This window comes from Hypanus sabinus, unplaced genomic scaffold (genome assembly GCF_030144855.1).
Source record: "Hypanus sabinus isolate sHypSab1 unplaced genomic scaffold, sHypSab1.hap1 scaffold_326, whole genome shotgun sequence".
Taxonomy (NCBI): Eukaryota; Metazoa; Chordata; class Chondrichthyes; order Myliobatiformes; family Dasyatidae; genus Hypanus; species Hypanus sabinus.
The window spans coordinates 364331-382801 of record NW_026781233.1 but is presented as its reverse complement, the minus strand read 5'-3'; the positions used below and the strand labels follow the sequence as shown (position 1 = coordinate 382801).

General features: G+C 44.8%; 1 protein-coding gene across 1 annotated transcript in view; it reads right to left on the bottom strand.

The window, feature by feature from the left end:
* Positions 1–11198: 11198 nt before the first annotated feature.
* The window catches only part of LOC132388454 (probable G-protein coupled receptor 139), a 51154-nt gene continuing 43881 nt past the window's right edge, over positions 11199–18471 (bottom strand). The window contains exon 3 of the mRNA XM_059960803.1: positions 11199–11357. Within this exon, the coding sequence (XP_059816786.1) occupies positions 11199–11357 (159 nt within the window). The remainder of the gene's footprint in view (positions 11358–18471) is intronic.

Sequence of the window (18471 nt, the reverse complement as noted above, 5' to 3'; positions counted from 1 at the left end):
GGGGACCGTGATTCGGTGGAGACAGCGTGATGGAGTCTGCTGCAGATCGGTTTTGGGCTCCAACTTGTGCACTTTAAGTGAAGTTTCTGCTCATAAATAAACTTCTTTTAATTGTATGCCGTGTGCAATCTGTTATTTCCCGTGATGCGCTGTAACAGGGCAGCAGAACGCAGTGTTCAGACAAACCCGGGCTTCGGTGGGCGAGATATCCGGATCTCGCGGATTGGCGGGACCGAGTGTGTAAACCCCAGACGGACCAACTTGGAGAATGGCGGGTTTCGCGGCGCTGAGTTGGAGACAGCCAGCGAGGGCGAAGGAGCCGTTTCCTGAGACGCCTGTAAAGAAAGGGGGCTTCCGAAGCAATCCTGAGATTCGCCACGACCCTAACTCCAACGGCACCCCTAAGCAATGTGAAACCCCATATCTATAGTCGTCCCTGTATTTAACGACACACCTGCAAACATCCCTAAATCCCTGTACAGCTGCAAACATGCTGAGGTCCCCAAATGCACATGCCGTTATCCGACAGAAAAAAATAATTTCAAATAATTCACAAAATAGCTGTCTCTTCGTTAAAGAAACAGCAAGAACAAAGCTCAGTTTAAAGTACATTTATGGATTTATTAATAAAGTATCTATAAATGAAACAATCGAAATTCGCCGCGCCTGTAATTACAGTAACACTCTGAAAAATCTTGCGCAGCCACATATTTGAGGACACGTTCCTAAATCGGAGCATATCCCTAAGTGAACCGCTAATCCATGTGAACCGCTAAAACCGATATTCACCGACACAGCGATAAATCTGCACGATCTCCAAATCAGTGCGCACCCCAAACCAGCTGACTCCCCCACATGCACATTCGAGTATCCCAGAGCAGGAGTCATGTCGACAATTCCAAAAATGCAGGCCTCCGCCATAGAATAATGTCTGCAAGTTCAAATTGCACTGATTTTGACAGTACCTATAAATGAATTAAATTTGAGATACCTCACAAAGCCAAATCCGCAGTCACCACAACTCTGACAATCCCGAAACCGGTAAACATCCCCACATCAGTGTGGGGTACATCACTAAATCTGTTCGCATCCCCAAGTGTCCACCCCTGTATTTACAGACATCGCCTTAAATGTGCGCAGTCCCCAAGGCAGTGCCCACCTCAGACACGCTCACACTCGCACATACTAACAGATTATTTCAGAGCAGGACGAAAACCGTTCAGAAAATTGTTGTCAAAATCCACAGTCACCCTGAAATTTGTTTGCAGCTCCCAATCAGCCGACGCACCTATGTCTAGATCTAATCCCAAATTGTTGCGCACCCGCTTGTTCCTAAACACATCCCGAAATCCGTGCACTTCCCCTAATCCATGTGCAGCACCATCCCCGTCGCACCACAAAGTCTACCGACTCCCCAAAATTGTGTGTAACCCTAAATCCAAGTGTATCCTCAAATCTCCGTACATCTCAAATAAGTGCGCCCCCACGATTCAGTACGCTCCACAAACCCGCTGGCAATGCAATATGTACAGTGTATCCCAGAGAGATAACAGCAAGAATACTGTTGAGAGTTCTATATTGATGTATCTATAAATGAAACAAACTTGAGAAACGTCACAAATTCAAGTCGGCAGATTCCACAAATTTGTGCGAACGCCGAAATCAATCCTCAATTCACTGTGCATCGCAAACCAGCTGATACCTGCATTAGCATCCCAGAGTATCCCACAGCAAGAGTAATTTCAAACAGTTCACAAAATGGCTGCCTCCAGAATTCCTTATAACAAACAGCACAGCCAGAGCTCCATTGATCACCTGATCTATCAGCACGGCGTTTCAAATCTTCATCTCGTGTCCCTGTCAGTCTCGACAGTCTCTATCTCCTGTCCTGTTGATATTTTAACCTGGGTCATGCGGACTTGTCACTGGAACTGCCTGTAGTGTTCTTATTTGTGACGTGACACATCGAACACTACAATCCATGTCTATCAAAACCTCCTGTCATTAGCGACCTCATTCATTTGAACTCTTTCACGTGTACGATAGATGAAGATTTTAACTCACAACAAAGAAGTTTGCTGTCAATCAGTAATACTGCTCCCCTTTCCTTTCCGGGTTCACGGCAATTCTGATATTATAACGAATTTGCAGAGTGTCGGTGCATTTGGACACTTGGCGTATCTCAGGAATGTTTATTTCTAGATACTTTATTAATAAATGTATTAATGCACTTTAAACTGAAATTTAAACTGTTTTTTTAACGAGGAGACAACTATTTTTTGAACTATTTGAGATTAGGTACGATCACAGATATGGGGGTGTCGTTGGAGTTGAGGTCGTGGCGAATCTCACGATTGATTCGGAAACTCACTTTCTTCCCGGACGTCTCAGTAAACGGCTCCTTCGCCCTCGCCGGCAGTCTCCAACTCAGCGCCGAGAAACCCACAATTCTCCAGCCTGGTACGTCTGGGGTTTACACGCTCGGTCCCGCCAGTCCGTGAGATCGGGATGTCCCGCCCACCCAGGCCTCAGCATTTGTCTAAATGCTCTGTGTTTTGCTGCCCTGTTACAGCTCGTCACACGAGACAACAAATTCACACGGTACGCAAATAAAAGTAGTTTATTTAGAGCTGAAGCATTACTGAATGTGCACAGGCTGGAGCACAAAACCTCCAAAACCCGTACTCATCGATCCGCAGCAGACTCTCCAGGTAGTCTCCACCGAATCACGGTCCCCAACGGATCGGCTCCTACGACCTGTCCTTTCCGGACTTTTGGCCGGGAAGTAACCAGTTAACCGATGGACATTTACGTTCGAGTGCAGGATTCAATATCGAAAGCGGTATGCCGGGTGACGAGAGCGGGACTATAATTGAAAAAAATAAATGAAAACAAAGGGAAAGGCGAGTTTAATAATTGCTAGGAGATGGTTGTCGTGGGCTGGGTGAGCGGGACTATAATTGAAAAAAATAAATGAAAACAAAGGGAAAGGCGAGTTTAATAATTGCTAGGAGATGGTTGTCGTGGGCTGGGTGACGAGAGTTCCGGAGCTGTGTCTCCCATAGGTTCGGAACCATAGAAACACAGTACGTTACAGAACAGAAACAGGCCTTTTAGCCCTTCTTGGCTGTGCCTAGTCCTACTGACCTGCAAATGGAACGTACCGCTCCATACCCCCTCATCCATGTACCTGTACAAGTTTGTCTTAAATGTTAAAAGTGAGCCCGCATGTACCACATATTTTGCCAGCTCATTCCACACTCCCACCACTCCCTGTGTGAAAGATCACCCCCCCCCCCAATGTTCCCTTTAAACTTTGCCCCCTTCACCCTTAGCCCATGTCCTCTGTTTTCTTTTCTCCCCTAGCCTCAGTGGAAAATACCTGCTTGCATTCACTCTATCTATACCCATCATAATTTTATATACCTCTACCAATTCTCCCCTCATTTTTCTACGCTCCAGGGAATAAAGTCCTAACCTATTCAAACTTTCTTTGTAACTCAGTTTCTCAAGTCCTGGCAACATCCTTGTAAACCTTCTTTGCACTCTTTCAACCTTATTAATATTCTTCCTGTAATTCGGTGACCCAAAACTGCACACAATACTCCAAACTTGGCAACAATGCCTTATACAACCTCACCATTACATTCCAACTCTGATACTCAATAGCTTGATTTATAAAGGCCAATGTACCAAAAGCTCTCTTTACGACCCTATCTACCTGTGACGCCACTTTTCGGGAATTATGTATCTATATTCCCAGATCCCTCTATTCTACTAAACTGCTCAGTGTCCTACCATTTACCTTGTATGTTCTGTCTCGGTTTGTTCTTCCAAAGTGCAATACGTCACACATGTCTGCGTTAAAGTCCATCTGCCATTTTCAGCCCAAGTTTCCAGCTGGTCCAAATCCCTCTGCAAGCTCTGATAACCTTCCTCACTGGCGACTACCCCCCCCCCCCCCCAGTCTTTGTACCATCAGCAAATTTGCTGATCCAATTTACCACATTATCATGATGACAAATAACAATGGACCCAGCACTGATCTCAGTGGCACACCACTAGTCACAGGCCTCCACTCAGAGTAGTAATCCTCTATTGCCACTCTCTGGCTTCTTCCATTGAGACAATGTCTAATCCATTTTGCTACCTCTCGATGTACACCTAGCGACTGTATCTTCCTAACTGACTTCTCATGCGGACCTTGTCAAAGGCCTTACTGAAGTCCATGTAGTGAACATCCACTGCCTGCCCTTCATCCACTTTCCTGGTAACCTCCTCGAAAAACTCTAATAGATTGATTATACATGACCTACCACGCATAAAGCCGTGTTGCCTCTGCCTAATAAGTCCCTGTATAACCAAATATTTGTAGATCCTATCTCTTAGTACTCTTTCCAATAATTTACATAGCAATGGCGTCAAATTTACCGGCCAATAAATTTCAGGATTACTTTTAGAGCCTTTTTAAACTAACGGAACAACATGAGCTATCCTCTAATCCTCCAGTACCTCACCCGCAGATACCGACATTTTAAATATATCTGCCAGGTCCCCTGCAATTTCAACACCAGTCTTCATCAAAGTCCGAGGGAATACTCTGTCAGGACCTGGGGATTTATCTACTCTGGTTAGCCTTAAGATACCAAGCACTTCCTCCTCAATTTCCTATCATCCAATCTCCAACCTCCATGACCTCACTACTTGTTTGCTTTATTTCCATAGACTCCATGCCAGTTACCTTAGTAACTACAGATGCAAAAAAGAACATTTAAGATCTCCCTATTTTTTTTGTTCCATACATAGCCGACGATTCTGCTTATCCAGAGGACCAATTGTATCCCTTACTCTCCTTTTGCTCTTAATATAACTGTAGAAGCTCTTTGGATTATCCTTCATCTTGACTGCCAAAGCAACCTCATCTCTTCTTTTGGCCTTACTAATTTCTTTCTTAAGTATTTGTTTTGCAATTTTTTACTCCTCAAGCACCTTATTTGTTTGCTGTTGCCTATAGATGACATACATCTCTCTCTTTTCTTTATCAGAGTTCCAATATCTCTTGAGAACCAAGGTTCCTTATTCTTATTCACTTTGCTGTTAATCCTAACAGGAATATACAAACTCTGCACTCTCAAAACTTCTCCTTTGAAGGTCTCCCACTTACCAATCACATCCTTGCCAGAGAACAACCTGTCCCAATCCTCGATTTTTAGATCCTTTCTCATTTCTTCAAATTTGGCTTTTTTTTTCTCAGTTTAGAAACTCAAACTGAGGACCAGATCTATCTTTATCCATGATCAACTTGAAACTAATGTTATTATGATCACTGGAACTAAAGTGTTCCCCTACACATATTTCCATCACCTGTCCTAACTCGTTTCCTAAAAGGAGATCTAATATTGCATCCTCTCTAGTTGGTACCTCTATCTATTGGTTTAGAAAAAAATTCCTGAAAAATTTTTACAAACTCTAACCCGTCTAGAGCTTTAACCGTATGGGAGTCCCAATAAAAATGTGGAAAAATAGAAACCCCTACTATCACAATTTTATGTTCCTGCAGTTGTCCACCATCTCTCTGCAGATTTGCTCCTCCAATTCTGGCATACTGTTTGGTGGTCTATAATACAACCCTATTAGTGTTGTCATACATTTCCTGTTGTTCGGCACCACACATATGTGACCAGCCCTCTAATCTGTCCTGCCTGTGTGCTGCTGTGACATTTTCCTGACTAGCAATGCCCCCCTACCCGTCTTTCCTCTGTCTCTAACACGTCTGAAACATCCGAACCCTGGAGCATTAAGCTGCCAATTCTACCCCTCCTGTTCGCCCAGTTTTATTCCCCCCTCTGGCACATTGTCCGGTGACAGTCAGTTATTCAGTGTCAAGATGGGAAACAGTGCGACCGCCTATGAAAAAAACTCAATATAAATTATTTATTAATCAGTTGAATAATTGACAAGAGCGGAAATATTGCAGCGCTGATGAACTGGTCTCTGAACTTGGACTGAGTTACCCCATAAATAAACGTGTTTGTGCAGCAACTTAACGCCAACAACAAATATCCCGATTGTTCAAATATATATTCCGAATTATTGTAATTATTCTGATCCAATCCGGAAATCATATAATAAGTGAATTCGCCAACAGTCACCGACCACAGGATGATGAAGCTTCCGGAGATGGTGAGAAGTAAGATCACAGACCTCCTCCTGCTCTCCATCTCCGGGTCACTGCGGTTATCCACCTTGCCGTGAACCCTCAGCCGCTTACGGACGCGACTAGTCACCAAAATGTGTCTGACTGTCAGAGCGTTGAACAGGAGTATTAACACGAACGGGAGTAACGGCGTAAGGACGGTAGAAAGCCAGTCATATCCCACCCACCCGGGATCCGTATAGGAGCCCGGCTTTGGAATACAGTCCCAGGGTATATTGTCAATCACTTTCACAGGTTGGTATACAAAGAAGTAGGGTACATTTTTAAAGCAGAACAAAACGCCAGTTGTTGTCAGGACCACAGCCGCAGTTTTCCCGGTGCAATACTTTTCTTTCCACTTCTGGAAACAGATGGCGACAAACCGATCAAATGTAAAAGTGACGGTGAACCAGACAGAACAGTCAGTGGCTGCAGCTGTCAGGGCAAAGATCACACTGCACACGGGGGTGATGTCCAGGAATGTTCCTGGGAAGTAATAATAACTGATCCGCCACAGTATAACCCGAGATATAATGGTTAGTAGATCCGCCGTTGCCATGGCCACCAGGTAGCGAGTGGTGCAGGTAGAGAGGCCGCACTTTCCCCGGGACAGGATCACAATCGCCACTAAATTCACTGCAGGAACAGCAAAAAAATTAAAATGTGAATTACTGCCTCACCGTTCCGTCAGTCTGAAGCCACAGATAAGCTGGAAATTGAGCACATTACAACTTCGCAGACAACTCATTTCTGGAAGTTTTCAAATGTAAAACGGCGCGGTTCTCGGTACTGGAAGAGGAGCAGTGTTTGGAAAGAAGGCATTGTCAATTGATTGCCGAGAGGGCTTTGGAGAAATTAATGTAAATCTTCAGCAATCAGGTTTTCGAGTGACACGTGGAGCCTGGCTACCAGGGCAAATTTCCCAGCGATGATGGTTGCCGCGTTACTGTCACCTATCGTCTGTCACTCTCCGGATACAGCGTTCCCGCTCCCTCCCCCTCTGCCCACTTACACAGTCCAAAGCAAATTTACAGCCACCCGTCGCATGTCCTCGTCCCCTCTTAGATTTCCGTTCGTCACCCGCCCGCAGGGGCCCCGCTTGCCTCGCTTCTTTTAAATTCTGCAGCTACTCCTTCCCGGGGTCCTTCACACCAGGTCAAAGTGTCCGACCAGAAAGTTCCTATTCCCCATTTTAATAATTTTGCCTGATCCATTGAATGCCTGAGGTATCTTGTACGTTAGTGCTTTGAACATCCAATACATAAAGAAAAAAAGGAATAACATAAGCACTTCAGAAACATTGTCCTCCTTCAGGCTGATGTGTAAAGTCTGGATACCCCTGTGCATTTCTCACTGTCGCGATTCTGTCACCGATGTACTGACACTCTCCTCATACAGCGAAGCACCGCCTATCCGCCTCTGTCCATTAGAAAAGCAGATTTATCCCCCCACACCCCCGTTGGCATGTCTTGTCATGAGTTGCTCCAAACTGCTACAGGATTTTTCCAAATACTTCAAACCTCATTGTTCCTGAGCGGAGTATCGCAGGGACCTTACCCCGGCTGAGCTCCATCAGACGTCGCTATGTTGTCCCTTCACTCCCTCTTCACTTCACGGATAACAGGGCATAAAACAAATCCTGCTACTCGAGACCTACACAGAACTTTTTCTTTAATCTTTCGAAACTCTGGATGTTTGAGACTGACAAGTGATGTCTGCGTTTCTTCCCGAAATCTCAGCTGCAATTCTCTTCTCGCATTCCCTTCAAACTTGCATCGATTTCTAAAGCACAGATCAGTAGCTTTAAATTTGAAATTGAAGTATGCTACAGTATTGATACGGAGTTACACCAATAGTCTCTAAAGGTGTCCAGCGCTCCGGGGTATCGGAATTTACTTTAGCAGACGCTTTTCATTGATAAATCAAAACGGCCCGCCATGAACCCACAAAATGAATTCGTCTCCGCGATCTTCCGCTCGACATCTGTTTCAGCTGTCGATCTATTTTCGGCCGAGTCCACGGATCAAACTGCAAAAAAAAACTTTCGACCGAACACGGAGCGTTGCCACAATGTCTCCACCGCACTCGTAACCGCATAACAACCGAACTAGTCTAATGAACGCGATGTCACAGCGGCAAATGTTACTTCGCCCATGTTCTTACCAGGAACACCGATAACGGCAATGATCATGTACCATATCTTTCTCACATGGTAAAATGTTTCAATCATGCTGTATGAGATTCACCCTGTCTTCCAGCTGCCCGCGATCTCGCTGAAGAAACTCTGAGCTGATGAATCTCCACGGTCATTCACTTATACTCGCTCCAGCACCTTGAATATTCAGATCCACACAAGGCTGACGTGTCTTCCAAAAGCTGGGGTAAAAATAAACACGATGTCATTCAAGTCAAATCCCAATTGTGATGAGGTAAGGCACTAAATTGTAAAACTTCAATGTACAAATCTAAATTGTTAAATTGTACTGAAAGCAGGGAAACTGTTGATCATATTGATTAACACTTTCTCGAGCACCTGAGCTCTATCCACAAAAATGCGGGACTGCACAGTGCCAGACATTCTCAATACATTTACCCACTCCGTTTCCGACATGTTTGTCCATGGCCTCATCTTGGGACATTATGAGGCCACTTTTAGTTTGAATAAGTAACACCTCATTCCGTCTAGTTATCCTCTAATCGAAAGGCACCAACATCGATTCATCTGATATGCTTCCCTACTTCATTCCTTCTTCCTCATTTCGCCACTTTGGCATCTTCTCTCATCTCCTCTCCTGCAAGCCTTCATATTCTGGTAACTTCTACTTTCTTTTCAAGCTCTGATGAAAGACCATGGTCGAAAACGTAGACTGTTTATTCATTGTCATAGATGTTGCTTGACAGACTGAGAATCATTATTGAGTCTCCCATCCCATCACACACCAGTTCACTGCGCGAATTATCATCATCCATTCAACCATTAATATCCTCATTCAAATCCCAACCTTCTCTCCCTCTGCACAGAGATTCCCATACCATTATTTCAAACCCATTCTAACCTAGCTCCACACTTCGAGTATTATCTCCCTTCCCTCAAAACACCCATCAACCCACCAATGAGTATCGTTATACCTAGCCCTCCCTTCGGAAAACTTAATTGCGCCGTCTATTCCCACTTGTACACCCACTAATACCTCACCCTGCACCACGTCACCTCCTCACACTGGACCTGAATTAATACCCGAACAAACAGAATTCCAAATTCCGCTTTATCCACTTACCTTTGTAAAATTCACCTAGTGTAATTCCATAACACCCTTCCCACACGCCCCTTAATGCTGTACCCAATATAATCCTTTTCGCTTCTCTCTCAACCCACCCACTAATATTCCACCGTCTAATCAAACTCTCGGATTCATCCACACGCCCATTAATGCAATAATTAATATAATCCCTCTTTCCTTTGTAGTAGCGATGAACGTAATATTTCACATCATTCTGCACCGTGAATGACACCAACAGTATGAAAGAAGGTTGCGACTGCTATTGATGGAAGTGAGTGTAGTTGCTATTGCTAAGGAGAAGATGTTTGAGAGGCTGAAATACGGGAAGTTAGAAACACTAATCAGCTGGACCAGCTGGAGGAGACCAGGACGCTCTGTCTGGTTCAGCGAACATTGAGATCTGATCAGTTTGTCGCCATCTGTTGCCAGATGCAAAGTATTTGCACCGGGGAAACTGGGGCTGTGGATATGACAACAGCCTGCGCTTTCTGAAAGACGTGGCTGAGGGCGGCATTAGCGGTGAACTTTGAATAATCATTGTGATTAGGAAGAGTCCGGAAGAGTAAGAGTAGCAAATGTTAATACACACCACTCTGAGAAGAGAGGTGGGCAAACGACAGGAAACTATATGCTGGATAGCCTGACCTCACTGGTTGGAAAGATGTAGGACTCCATTATTAATTATGAGGTTTCTCGTATATGGCGAGTAATGATAATATAGGACGGATTTTACCGTGGTTTCCTAAAGGGGATGTGTAGATTTGTAAATCTGTTGGAATTTTTTCAGGAAATCAAAAGGCAGATTCCATACAGGAGAGTCAGTGGATGTTGTTTACTTGGAATTTCAGAAGGCCTTTGACAATGTGCCGCGCTTGAGGCTTCTAAACAGGATAAAACGCCCTTAATACAAAAATATGTGATGGATGGAAGACTGGCTGAATGGCAGAATGCAAGAAGTGGGACGAAACGGAGCTGATTAGTGGTGTTCGGCAGGCGGTGGCTTTGGGGCCGCTTCTGATTGTTTTCAGAGAAGGGAAGGTCAACAAATAAAATCTCCCATGCAGCGGGCGGTCAAATTGTGATTTATTCAACTATGGATTCAGTCATGGTGTTTTCTGAAGAAACTTTCACATTTCTTTCACGTAGATGCTTAGTCGCTCTTCGGACCTGCTATTCAATTCTCCTTACCAACCTGCTTCCAGATTGAGTGTTTGTCCCTCTGAAAGAGGAGGCAATCATTCTTCAGGAAAGTCTTTATTCTCATCCGACATTTCTGATATTCAAATCCGCGTGCAGACTCTTTAGGGCCCCCTGGCGCTAGCAGAGTGTCAGTACACGGTGGGGAAATGCCGACGCTGTCAGTTTGAACCTCCACGTGTGGTTTAGATGGTTGTCCCAGATATGAGCCGACTCTCTTCACCGCCAAACCGTATTCGATATTGAATCCCACACGCCAACGTAAATGCTCATTGTTTAACAGGCCAACAAAGCCGTTACTTCCCGGTGGGAAAGCTGGAGAGAACAGGTCGTATGATTTGATCCGGAGGGGACCGTGATTCGGTGGAGACAGCGTGATGGAGTCTGCTGCAGATCGGTTTTGGGCTCCAACTTGTGCACTTTAAGTGGAGTTTCTGCTCATAAATAAACTTCTTTTAATTGTCTGCCGTGTGCTATCTGTTATTTCCTGTGATGCGCTGTTACAGGGCAGCAAAACACAGTGTTCAGACAAACCCGGGCTTCGGTGGGAGAGATATCCGGATCTCGCGGATTGGCGGGACCGAGTGTGTAAACCCCAGACGGACCAACTTGGAGAATGGCGGGTTTCGCGGCGCTGAGTTGGAGACAGCCAGCGAGGGCGAAGGAGCCGTTTCCTGAGACGCCTGGGAAGAAAGGGGGTTTCCGAATCAATCCTGAGATTCATCACGACCCCGACTCCAACGGCACCCCCAAGCAATGTGAAACCCCATATCTATAGTCGTCCCTGTATTTAACGACACACCTGCAAACATCCCCAAATCCCTGTACAGCTGCAAACGTGCTGAGATCCCCAAATGCACATGCCGTTATCCGACAGAAAAAAAATAATTTCAAATAATTCTCAAAATAGCTGCCTCCTCGTTAAAGAAACAGCAAGAACAAAGCTCAGTTTAAAGTACATTTATAGATTTATTAATAAAGTATCTATAAATGAAACAATCGAAATTCGTCGCGCCTGTCATTGCAGTAACACTCTGAAAAACCGTGCGCAGCCACATATTTGAGGACACGTCCCTAAATCAGAGCATATCCCTAAGTGAACCGCTAATCCATGTGAACCGCTAAAACCGATATTCACCGACACAGCGATAAATCTGCACGATCTCCAAATCAGTGCGCACCCCAAACCAGCTGACTGCCCCACATGCACAGTCGAGTATCCCAGAGCAGGAGTCATGTCGACAATTCCAAAAATGCAGGCCTCCGCCATAGAATAATGTCTGCAAGTTCAAATTGCATTGATTTTGACAGTACCTATAAATGAATTAAATTTGAGATACCTCACAAAGCCAAATCCGCAGTCACCACAACTCTGACAATCCCGAAACCGGTAAACATCCCCACATCAGTGTGGGGTACATCACTAAATCTGTTCGCATCCCCAAGTGTCCACCCCTGTATTTACTGACATCGCCTTAAATGTGCGCAGTCCCCAAGGCAGTGCCCACCTCAGACACGCTCACACTCGCACATACTAACAGATTATTTCAGAGCAGGACGAAAACCGTTCAGAAAATTGTTGTCAAAATCCACAGTCACCCTGAAATTTGTTTGCAGCTCCCAATCAGCCTACGCACCTATGTCTAGATCTGATCCCAAATTGGTGCGCACCCGCTTGTTCCTACACACATCCCTAAATCCGTGCACTTCCCCTAATCCATGTGCAGCACCATCCCCGTCGCACCACAAAGTCTACCGACTCCCCAAAATTGTGTGTAACCCTAAATCCAAATGTATCCTCAAATCTACGTACATCTCAAACAAGTGCGCACCCACGAGTCAGTACGCCCCACAAACCCGCTGGCAATGCAATATGTACAGTGTATCCCAGAGAGATAACAGCAAGAATACTGTTGAGAGTTCTATATTGATGTATCTATAAATGAAACAAACTTGAGAAACGTCACAAATCCAAGTCGGCAGATTCCACATATGGCTGGAGTTGGTGGAGGTGGGACAGGTCCTTAATGCGGACTTTACTTCAATTTTCAACAGTAAGAGCGATCCTAACATTTGGGAGGATAGTTCTAAACGGGCTGATGTGCAAAAATAGGAGGAGGATGTAAAAAAGTGGATGTACAGGAACTTTTGAAAAACATTCGGATAGTTAAGTCCTCTTGTGTTGTTGCGAGAAACCCTAGGTTTCTGTGGGAAGCGGAGGAAGAAATTTCTGCACACTTGGCGATTAACTTTGCGTTATCACTGCCGCATTTGTACTATAGGGGACCTAATTCAGTGACGGGCAAATTATTGGAGAAGTTTCTTAGAAACCGAATTTGCAAGATTTGGGAGAACCTGATTTCGGAGAATCAGAATGTCTTTGGGAGAGGCAGGTCATAGCTCACTGCCTGGTTCAATTCTGTGAGGATGTGACAAAACACATCGGTAAAGGTAGAAAAGTTTATCTGGTATAAATAGATTTTAATAAGGCATTTGATAGGTTAACCATGGTAGGACCGTTCATAACGTCAGAAGGTTTGGTATCCAGGGAGAGTTGGCTGGTTCATACAGGACTGACGCCCACAGAAGGCAGACTAGTTGTGGATGGAGCGTTTTCTCCCTGGATGTCGGTGACCAGCGGAGTCCTACAGTGATCAGTTTGAGACCCCCTGCTTTTCTGTTTTTATGAATGATTTGGATGAGGAGATGGAAGGGTGGGTTATTGTATTTGTAATGATGTGGAGTTTGGTGCAATTATGCACAGTATAGAAGATTGTCGCAGATTACAACAGGTCAGTGTCAGGACGCAGAGCAGCGCTGAGAAGTTACAGATGGATTTCAACCCGAATGCTATGAAGTGATTCACTTTGGGAGAATGGATTTGAAGGCAGAGGGATTACTTGCTCGAGTCAACCGAAGGACGCACATTAGTACGAGTTCCACAATGGAAACAGAGTGGTGAGACTTTCTCCAATAAGCCGAGGTCCGCTCATTGGTACGAGAACCACAATCGGGACGGAGCGGTGCACTGCAGGAACAGAAGGAAGTGTGATTGACAGGTGAGCTTGACCACATCCACTGTTCTGCACATACTCATAGTGACGATTGCCTTCTGAAAACTGTTGAACTCTGCTTTTTTCTCCTAGGAGCGACGGAGGATGACAGGTGACCTGATGGAGGTGTACAGGGTGATGAGAGGCATTGATCATGTGGATAGTTAGAGGCTTTTTCCCAGGTCGGAAATGGTTGCCAGAAGAGGACACAGGGTGGTGGGGAGTAGGTACAGATGAGATGACAGGGGTAAGTTTTCTACGCAGGGTGTGGTGAGTGCGTGGAATGGGCTGCCAACAACGATGGTGCAGGCGGACACGATAGGGTCTTTTGAGAGACTTTTGGATAGGTACATGGAGCTTAGAAAAACAGAGGGCTATGGATAACGCTAGTAATTTCTGAGGTAGGGATATGTTCGGCACAAATTTGTGGTCTTTGTTTCTATGTTTGTATGAAAGACAATATACCCGAAAGCAAATCAGGAGAAAGACAGACAACTTCGTGGCAAATAATAGAACAGCCCGAAAACCTGCGGATGTTCACAGATTTTACTTGTTACTTTTGTTCAAACAGAATGGATGGCGAAATATTGGTAGAATTGTGGCTGGTTTAAGAATATCGTTAAAATTAAACAGACTGCATCGCAGGTTCACGGGTATGTGGTGGTCAAGTCATTGACTGGCAGAGGTCAGGTTCCTTCCAAAAGGCCCATGTGTGTGCTGGAAAACATTGTTCTTCAAACTGTCCACAGCCCTCGCTAATTTCCCAGGACACGCTCCCTTTTTGATCACAGGTCTCTGGAATATCGCTGTGGATCATTTCCAGTGTTTGATGTGAAGTTTTAAGTGAAGTGTTATTGTAATACATGTCAGCTGACATTGTCAATTCCATCACTCACACCGCCCGGAATGACTGAAACAAACGAAAGAAAAGAATGAACGAAAGTTCCCCTTTAATAAAGAAGTGTTCTCCATTTCACCCGCCAGAACAAACTCCTTCTCTCAATTTCAGAAGCGAATGTGCTCCGTCAAATGTTACAAAATAAATCGACTTCAAGATGAATGTCTGTTTTAAGCACAAATTTAATAATTTGCTGAAGCCAGGTATCATGGAAAATAACATGGAAAATTCACATCATATTTTGTTTTAAAGTAAATAGATTACAATATCCCTTGAGGAGACAAATTTAGGATACGGTGACAGAGTGAGTAAAAATAGTTTAACGTAAGTGTTTGTGCAGTTGGTTGTCACTAATGTCCCTGACGTGATCGCCACGCTAATAGCCTCAGTGGAATTGTTCTCACCTCAATAAAAGTCTGTTAAAACGACCAGCAGTCCATCTGAGCAGCTGAAACCTTCTGCATAACTGAACGCTGCTTCTACAGAATATGGGATATTCGGCGATTTACTACATCGCGGCCATTTTCTATCCCACAATTGTAGCGGTTGGTGTCCCCGGTAAGTTGCCGGAGCTGGTCACTTTATGTATGGTGCAGTCGTTACTCTGCTGCGGTATCCGCACTGTTACTGAGCACAGATGCTACCGTCGGCTGAAGCGTCTTTCCGGAATGGAGGATTCGGGCATCTGGTTGTTTTATATCCATTTTCCATACTAGGATCACAGTGTTTTCATCTTCTGACAATTACGTTCGTGCCGATATTATCACTGTTTCACAATTTCACCTCGCTAGGCTTTCTGAAGTGATGCTGGTCTCTGCTTTTCCAGGTCCGAGTCTCTATCAGTGCAGACACTTCGATCTTATAACAACGTGGCAGCTTATTTAAATAACAGTCCAGTCTATTTTCGACAAGTAGGTCTGTTCTTCTGTAAGTCAGTAAATGAGCACTTGATGTCTCCTTGATGTCACTTAGTCACGGCTACAAACAATCCCGTCAGCTCTTTCACCTCTAATTACGGAAATGGTGTGTTTACAGGAGGATCGACTGCTCACCGGTACGTGAGTCGTGGAAATCGGATCTCTCGCTCTAAACTGTGGGAAGGTCGCCAATCCACTGACACTCACATCCGTCATTGTCCTCCAGCCGGAGTGCAGCGACCGAGACTGCACACACTGGATTCCCGCTTTCCACTTCCAAACAGCCCATACCCTGCATAGCATCGGCAGAATGGGGGCATGCAGGGAACTGACCATATTTCTGTTTTGCTTCCAAATTTCTTGCAGTTAATTTAACGGCGATTGTGATCCTTTCTCGGGGAAAATGCGGACTCTCCAAATGCATCACCCGTTACCTGTTTGGAATGGCAACAGCGGATCTGATGGTGGTTATCGCTGTTGCTTTAGTGGATCAGACCAACAATATCCACATTTATTCCAGATCCCTGCTCATCACTCCGGTATGCGCTCTGACACTTGTATTTCGGGTTGTAACGACGGACTGTTCTGTTTGGTTCACGGTCAGTTTTACCTTCGATCGCTTCATCGCAATATGTTGCCGAAAACTGCGGGAGCGATACTGCACCGAGAGAACAGCAACGGTGGTTATGGTGATCGTGGTTATAGTGAGCTGCGGGAGAGGTGCTCCGTTTTACTTTGCCCTTGAACCTTACGTCATCATTGACAACACGCCGTGGCGGTGCACAGCTACATATGAATACACTACTTCACCAGTGTGGAGAGGATACCAATTACTGGACAGAATTTTAACACCATTGCTACCAATCATCTTAATCCTGGTGTTTAACGGGTTAACCGTAAGACATATCGTTGTGGCAAATAGAGTCCGCAGAAGGCTTCTGCATGGCACCGACATTCAGAAAGATGCCGAGGTGGAAAAACGCAGAAAATCGATGATTTTGCTGTTTTCTATATCAGCTAATTTCATATTATTTTGGATGTCCCATGTAGCCCATACCCTCAACTGGCAAAAGCAAAACTATTTTTACCAGGACAGATATTTGAGTTCCCCGGTATACATCCTACAACAATTTGGGTTCTTGTTGCAAATTCTCAGCGTGTGCACCAATACTTGTATCTATACACTGACACAGAGGAAATTCAGAGAAGAGCTGAGGAATGGAATGAAGTATGTGTTTACATTAAATGGCCATCTGTGTAGATAACACCCTCGTCTAATGGTAATTCAGCGGAGTTTTCAAATAAAGCATTTTAAAAAGAAAAGGTTTGGCAAATATGACATAAATTCAAACAATCATATACCTCTTCATCCAGAAATTGCAGAAATGGTGGAAGACAGCTGACCTCATACAGCTCAGGTGGATAGCAATACAAACGCAAAATGCTGCTGGCGTGATTGTTACATCGGTTGAAGTATGTTCCAAACTATCACAGACAATCGACTGTTACAAGGGCAGGGGTGGCTTGAGGGCTTTCCTGGTTTCAGATGTTTAAAAATGGACAGGGTCGGGTAACAGAGTGGAAAGGGAATGCGATGGGAAACCAGGGATAGTATCGCAGATGCAGAATGTATGGACCACGTGGAGCGTTTACTAATTAATAGATAGTGCGACTAACACACAAACAAGAAGCTGATCACCCCGTTTGGAGTATTCTTTGGAGCCGCCCAACAGATCAACCAAATAAGTGCTCCGGGAACGGTGAAGAACTGATCGGAAGCCGATATTTGACATCGGCCATGTTAACGGCAAGGGTAACAGAAACTTCCAGAATATTCTCTGGCACTTGCCCAGAGTAAAAGGTCTAGGCGCGGCATAATTTTTTTGGTTGTGTCCAGTAACTACTCGTGTCACTACATGAATATAGGCAGACTAGCGAACAGTCCATACCGGACCTAATATTAGAAAAGGAAACGGATCAGGTGACGGAGCTCTCGGTGGGTCTGCATTTCAGCGCAATTGGGCAGATCTTCCCTCTATTTACCTTGCTCCATGGAGAGGACCAGGGAGCATGGAATGTATTTAATTGGAAGGCTGAGAATTATGGTGCTACCTGTCATGAACGTGGGGACGAACATTGCGAGATGATGCACTCAGAGAAATGCGCAACAGATATGCGGAGATTGTTTTGGGAGCAGTGACATGGGGTTCAGTAAGGGCTTGTCTCACTGTCGCAGCGCAAGGACAATAGTATAAGGTAACCCTGGGTGACAATGAAGTTGGAACAACTCGTCAAGGGGAAGATGGAAAGGTACTTAAGTTTTAGGGAGAAAGGGTCAGGTAGGATTATGGAAGGTCAAAATGCAGACAGCAGAGAATTTAATAAAATAAATAAAAGTTAGAGGTTAGTAGGGGACTTGAGATGTCCTTGGCGAGTTGCACTGTGAGGAACAGGAGGAGACTGGAGAGAGTGTGGGCAGATCAGAAGTAAAAGAGGAAAACTTGTATCTGCAGTCCAGGGACGGGGTGAAGCTCTTCACTGAATATATTGATCACTGTGAACACAGCGTCAAAAGGCAGATAATGCTCTAACATGCCGACGCGAGAAAGAGGATGTGCTGGAAACTTGGAAAACATTATGACAGATTATTCCCTCGTGCCGGAAGGGATATATTCCAGGTGATTTTGGAAGGGAAACGAAGACATTGCTGAGCTTCTGGACAGGATATCTGTGTCTTCCCTGCCAACGGAAGGAAAACTAGATGATTAGAGGGTGGCAAATGTTGTTCATTTGTTGAAGGAAGATAATAGGGGTACTCCTAAAAAGTATAGTCAACTGAGTCTTTCATCAGTATTGGGTAAACAATTGAAGAGGATAATTGAAGAGGGAATTTATGAGTATTTGGAGAAACGTAGTCTGGCTACGGAGA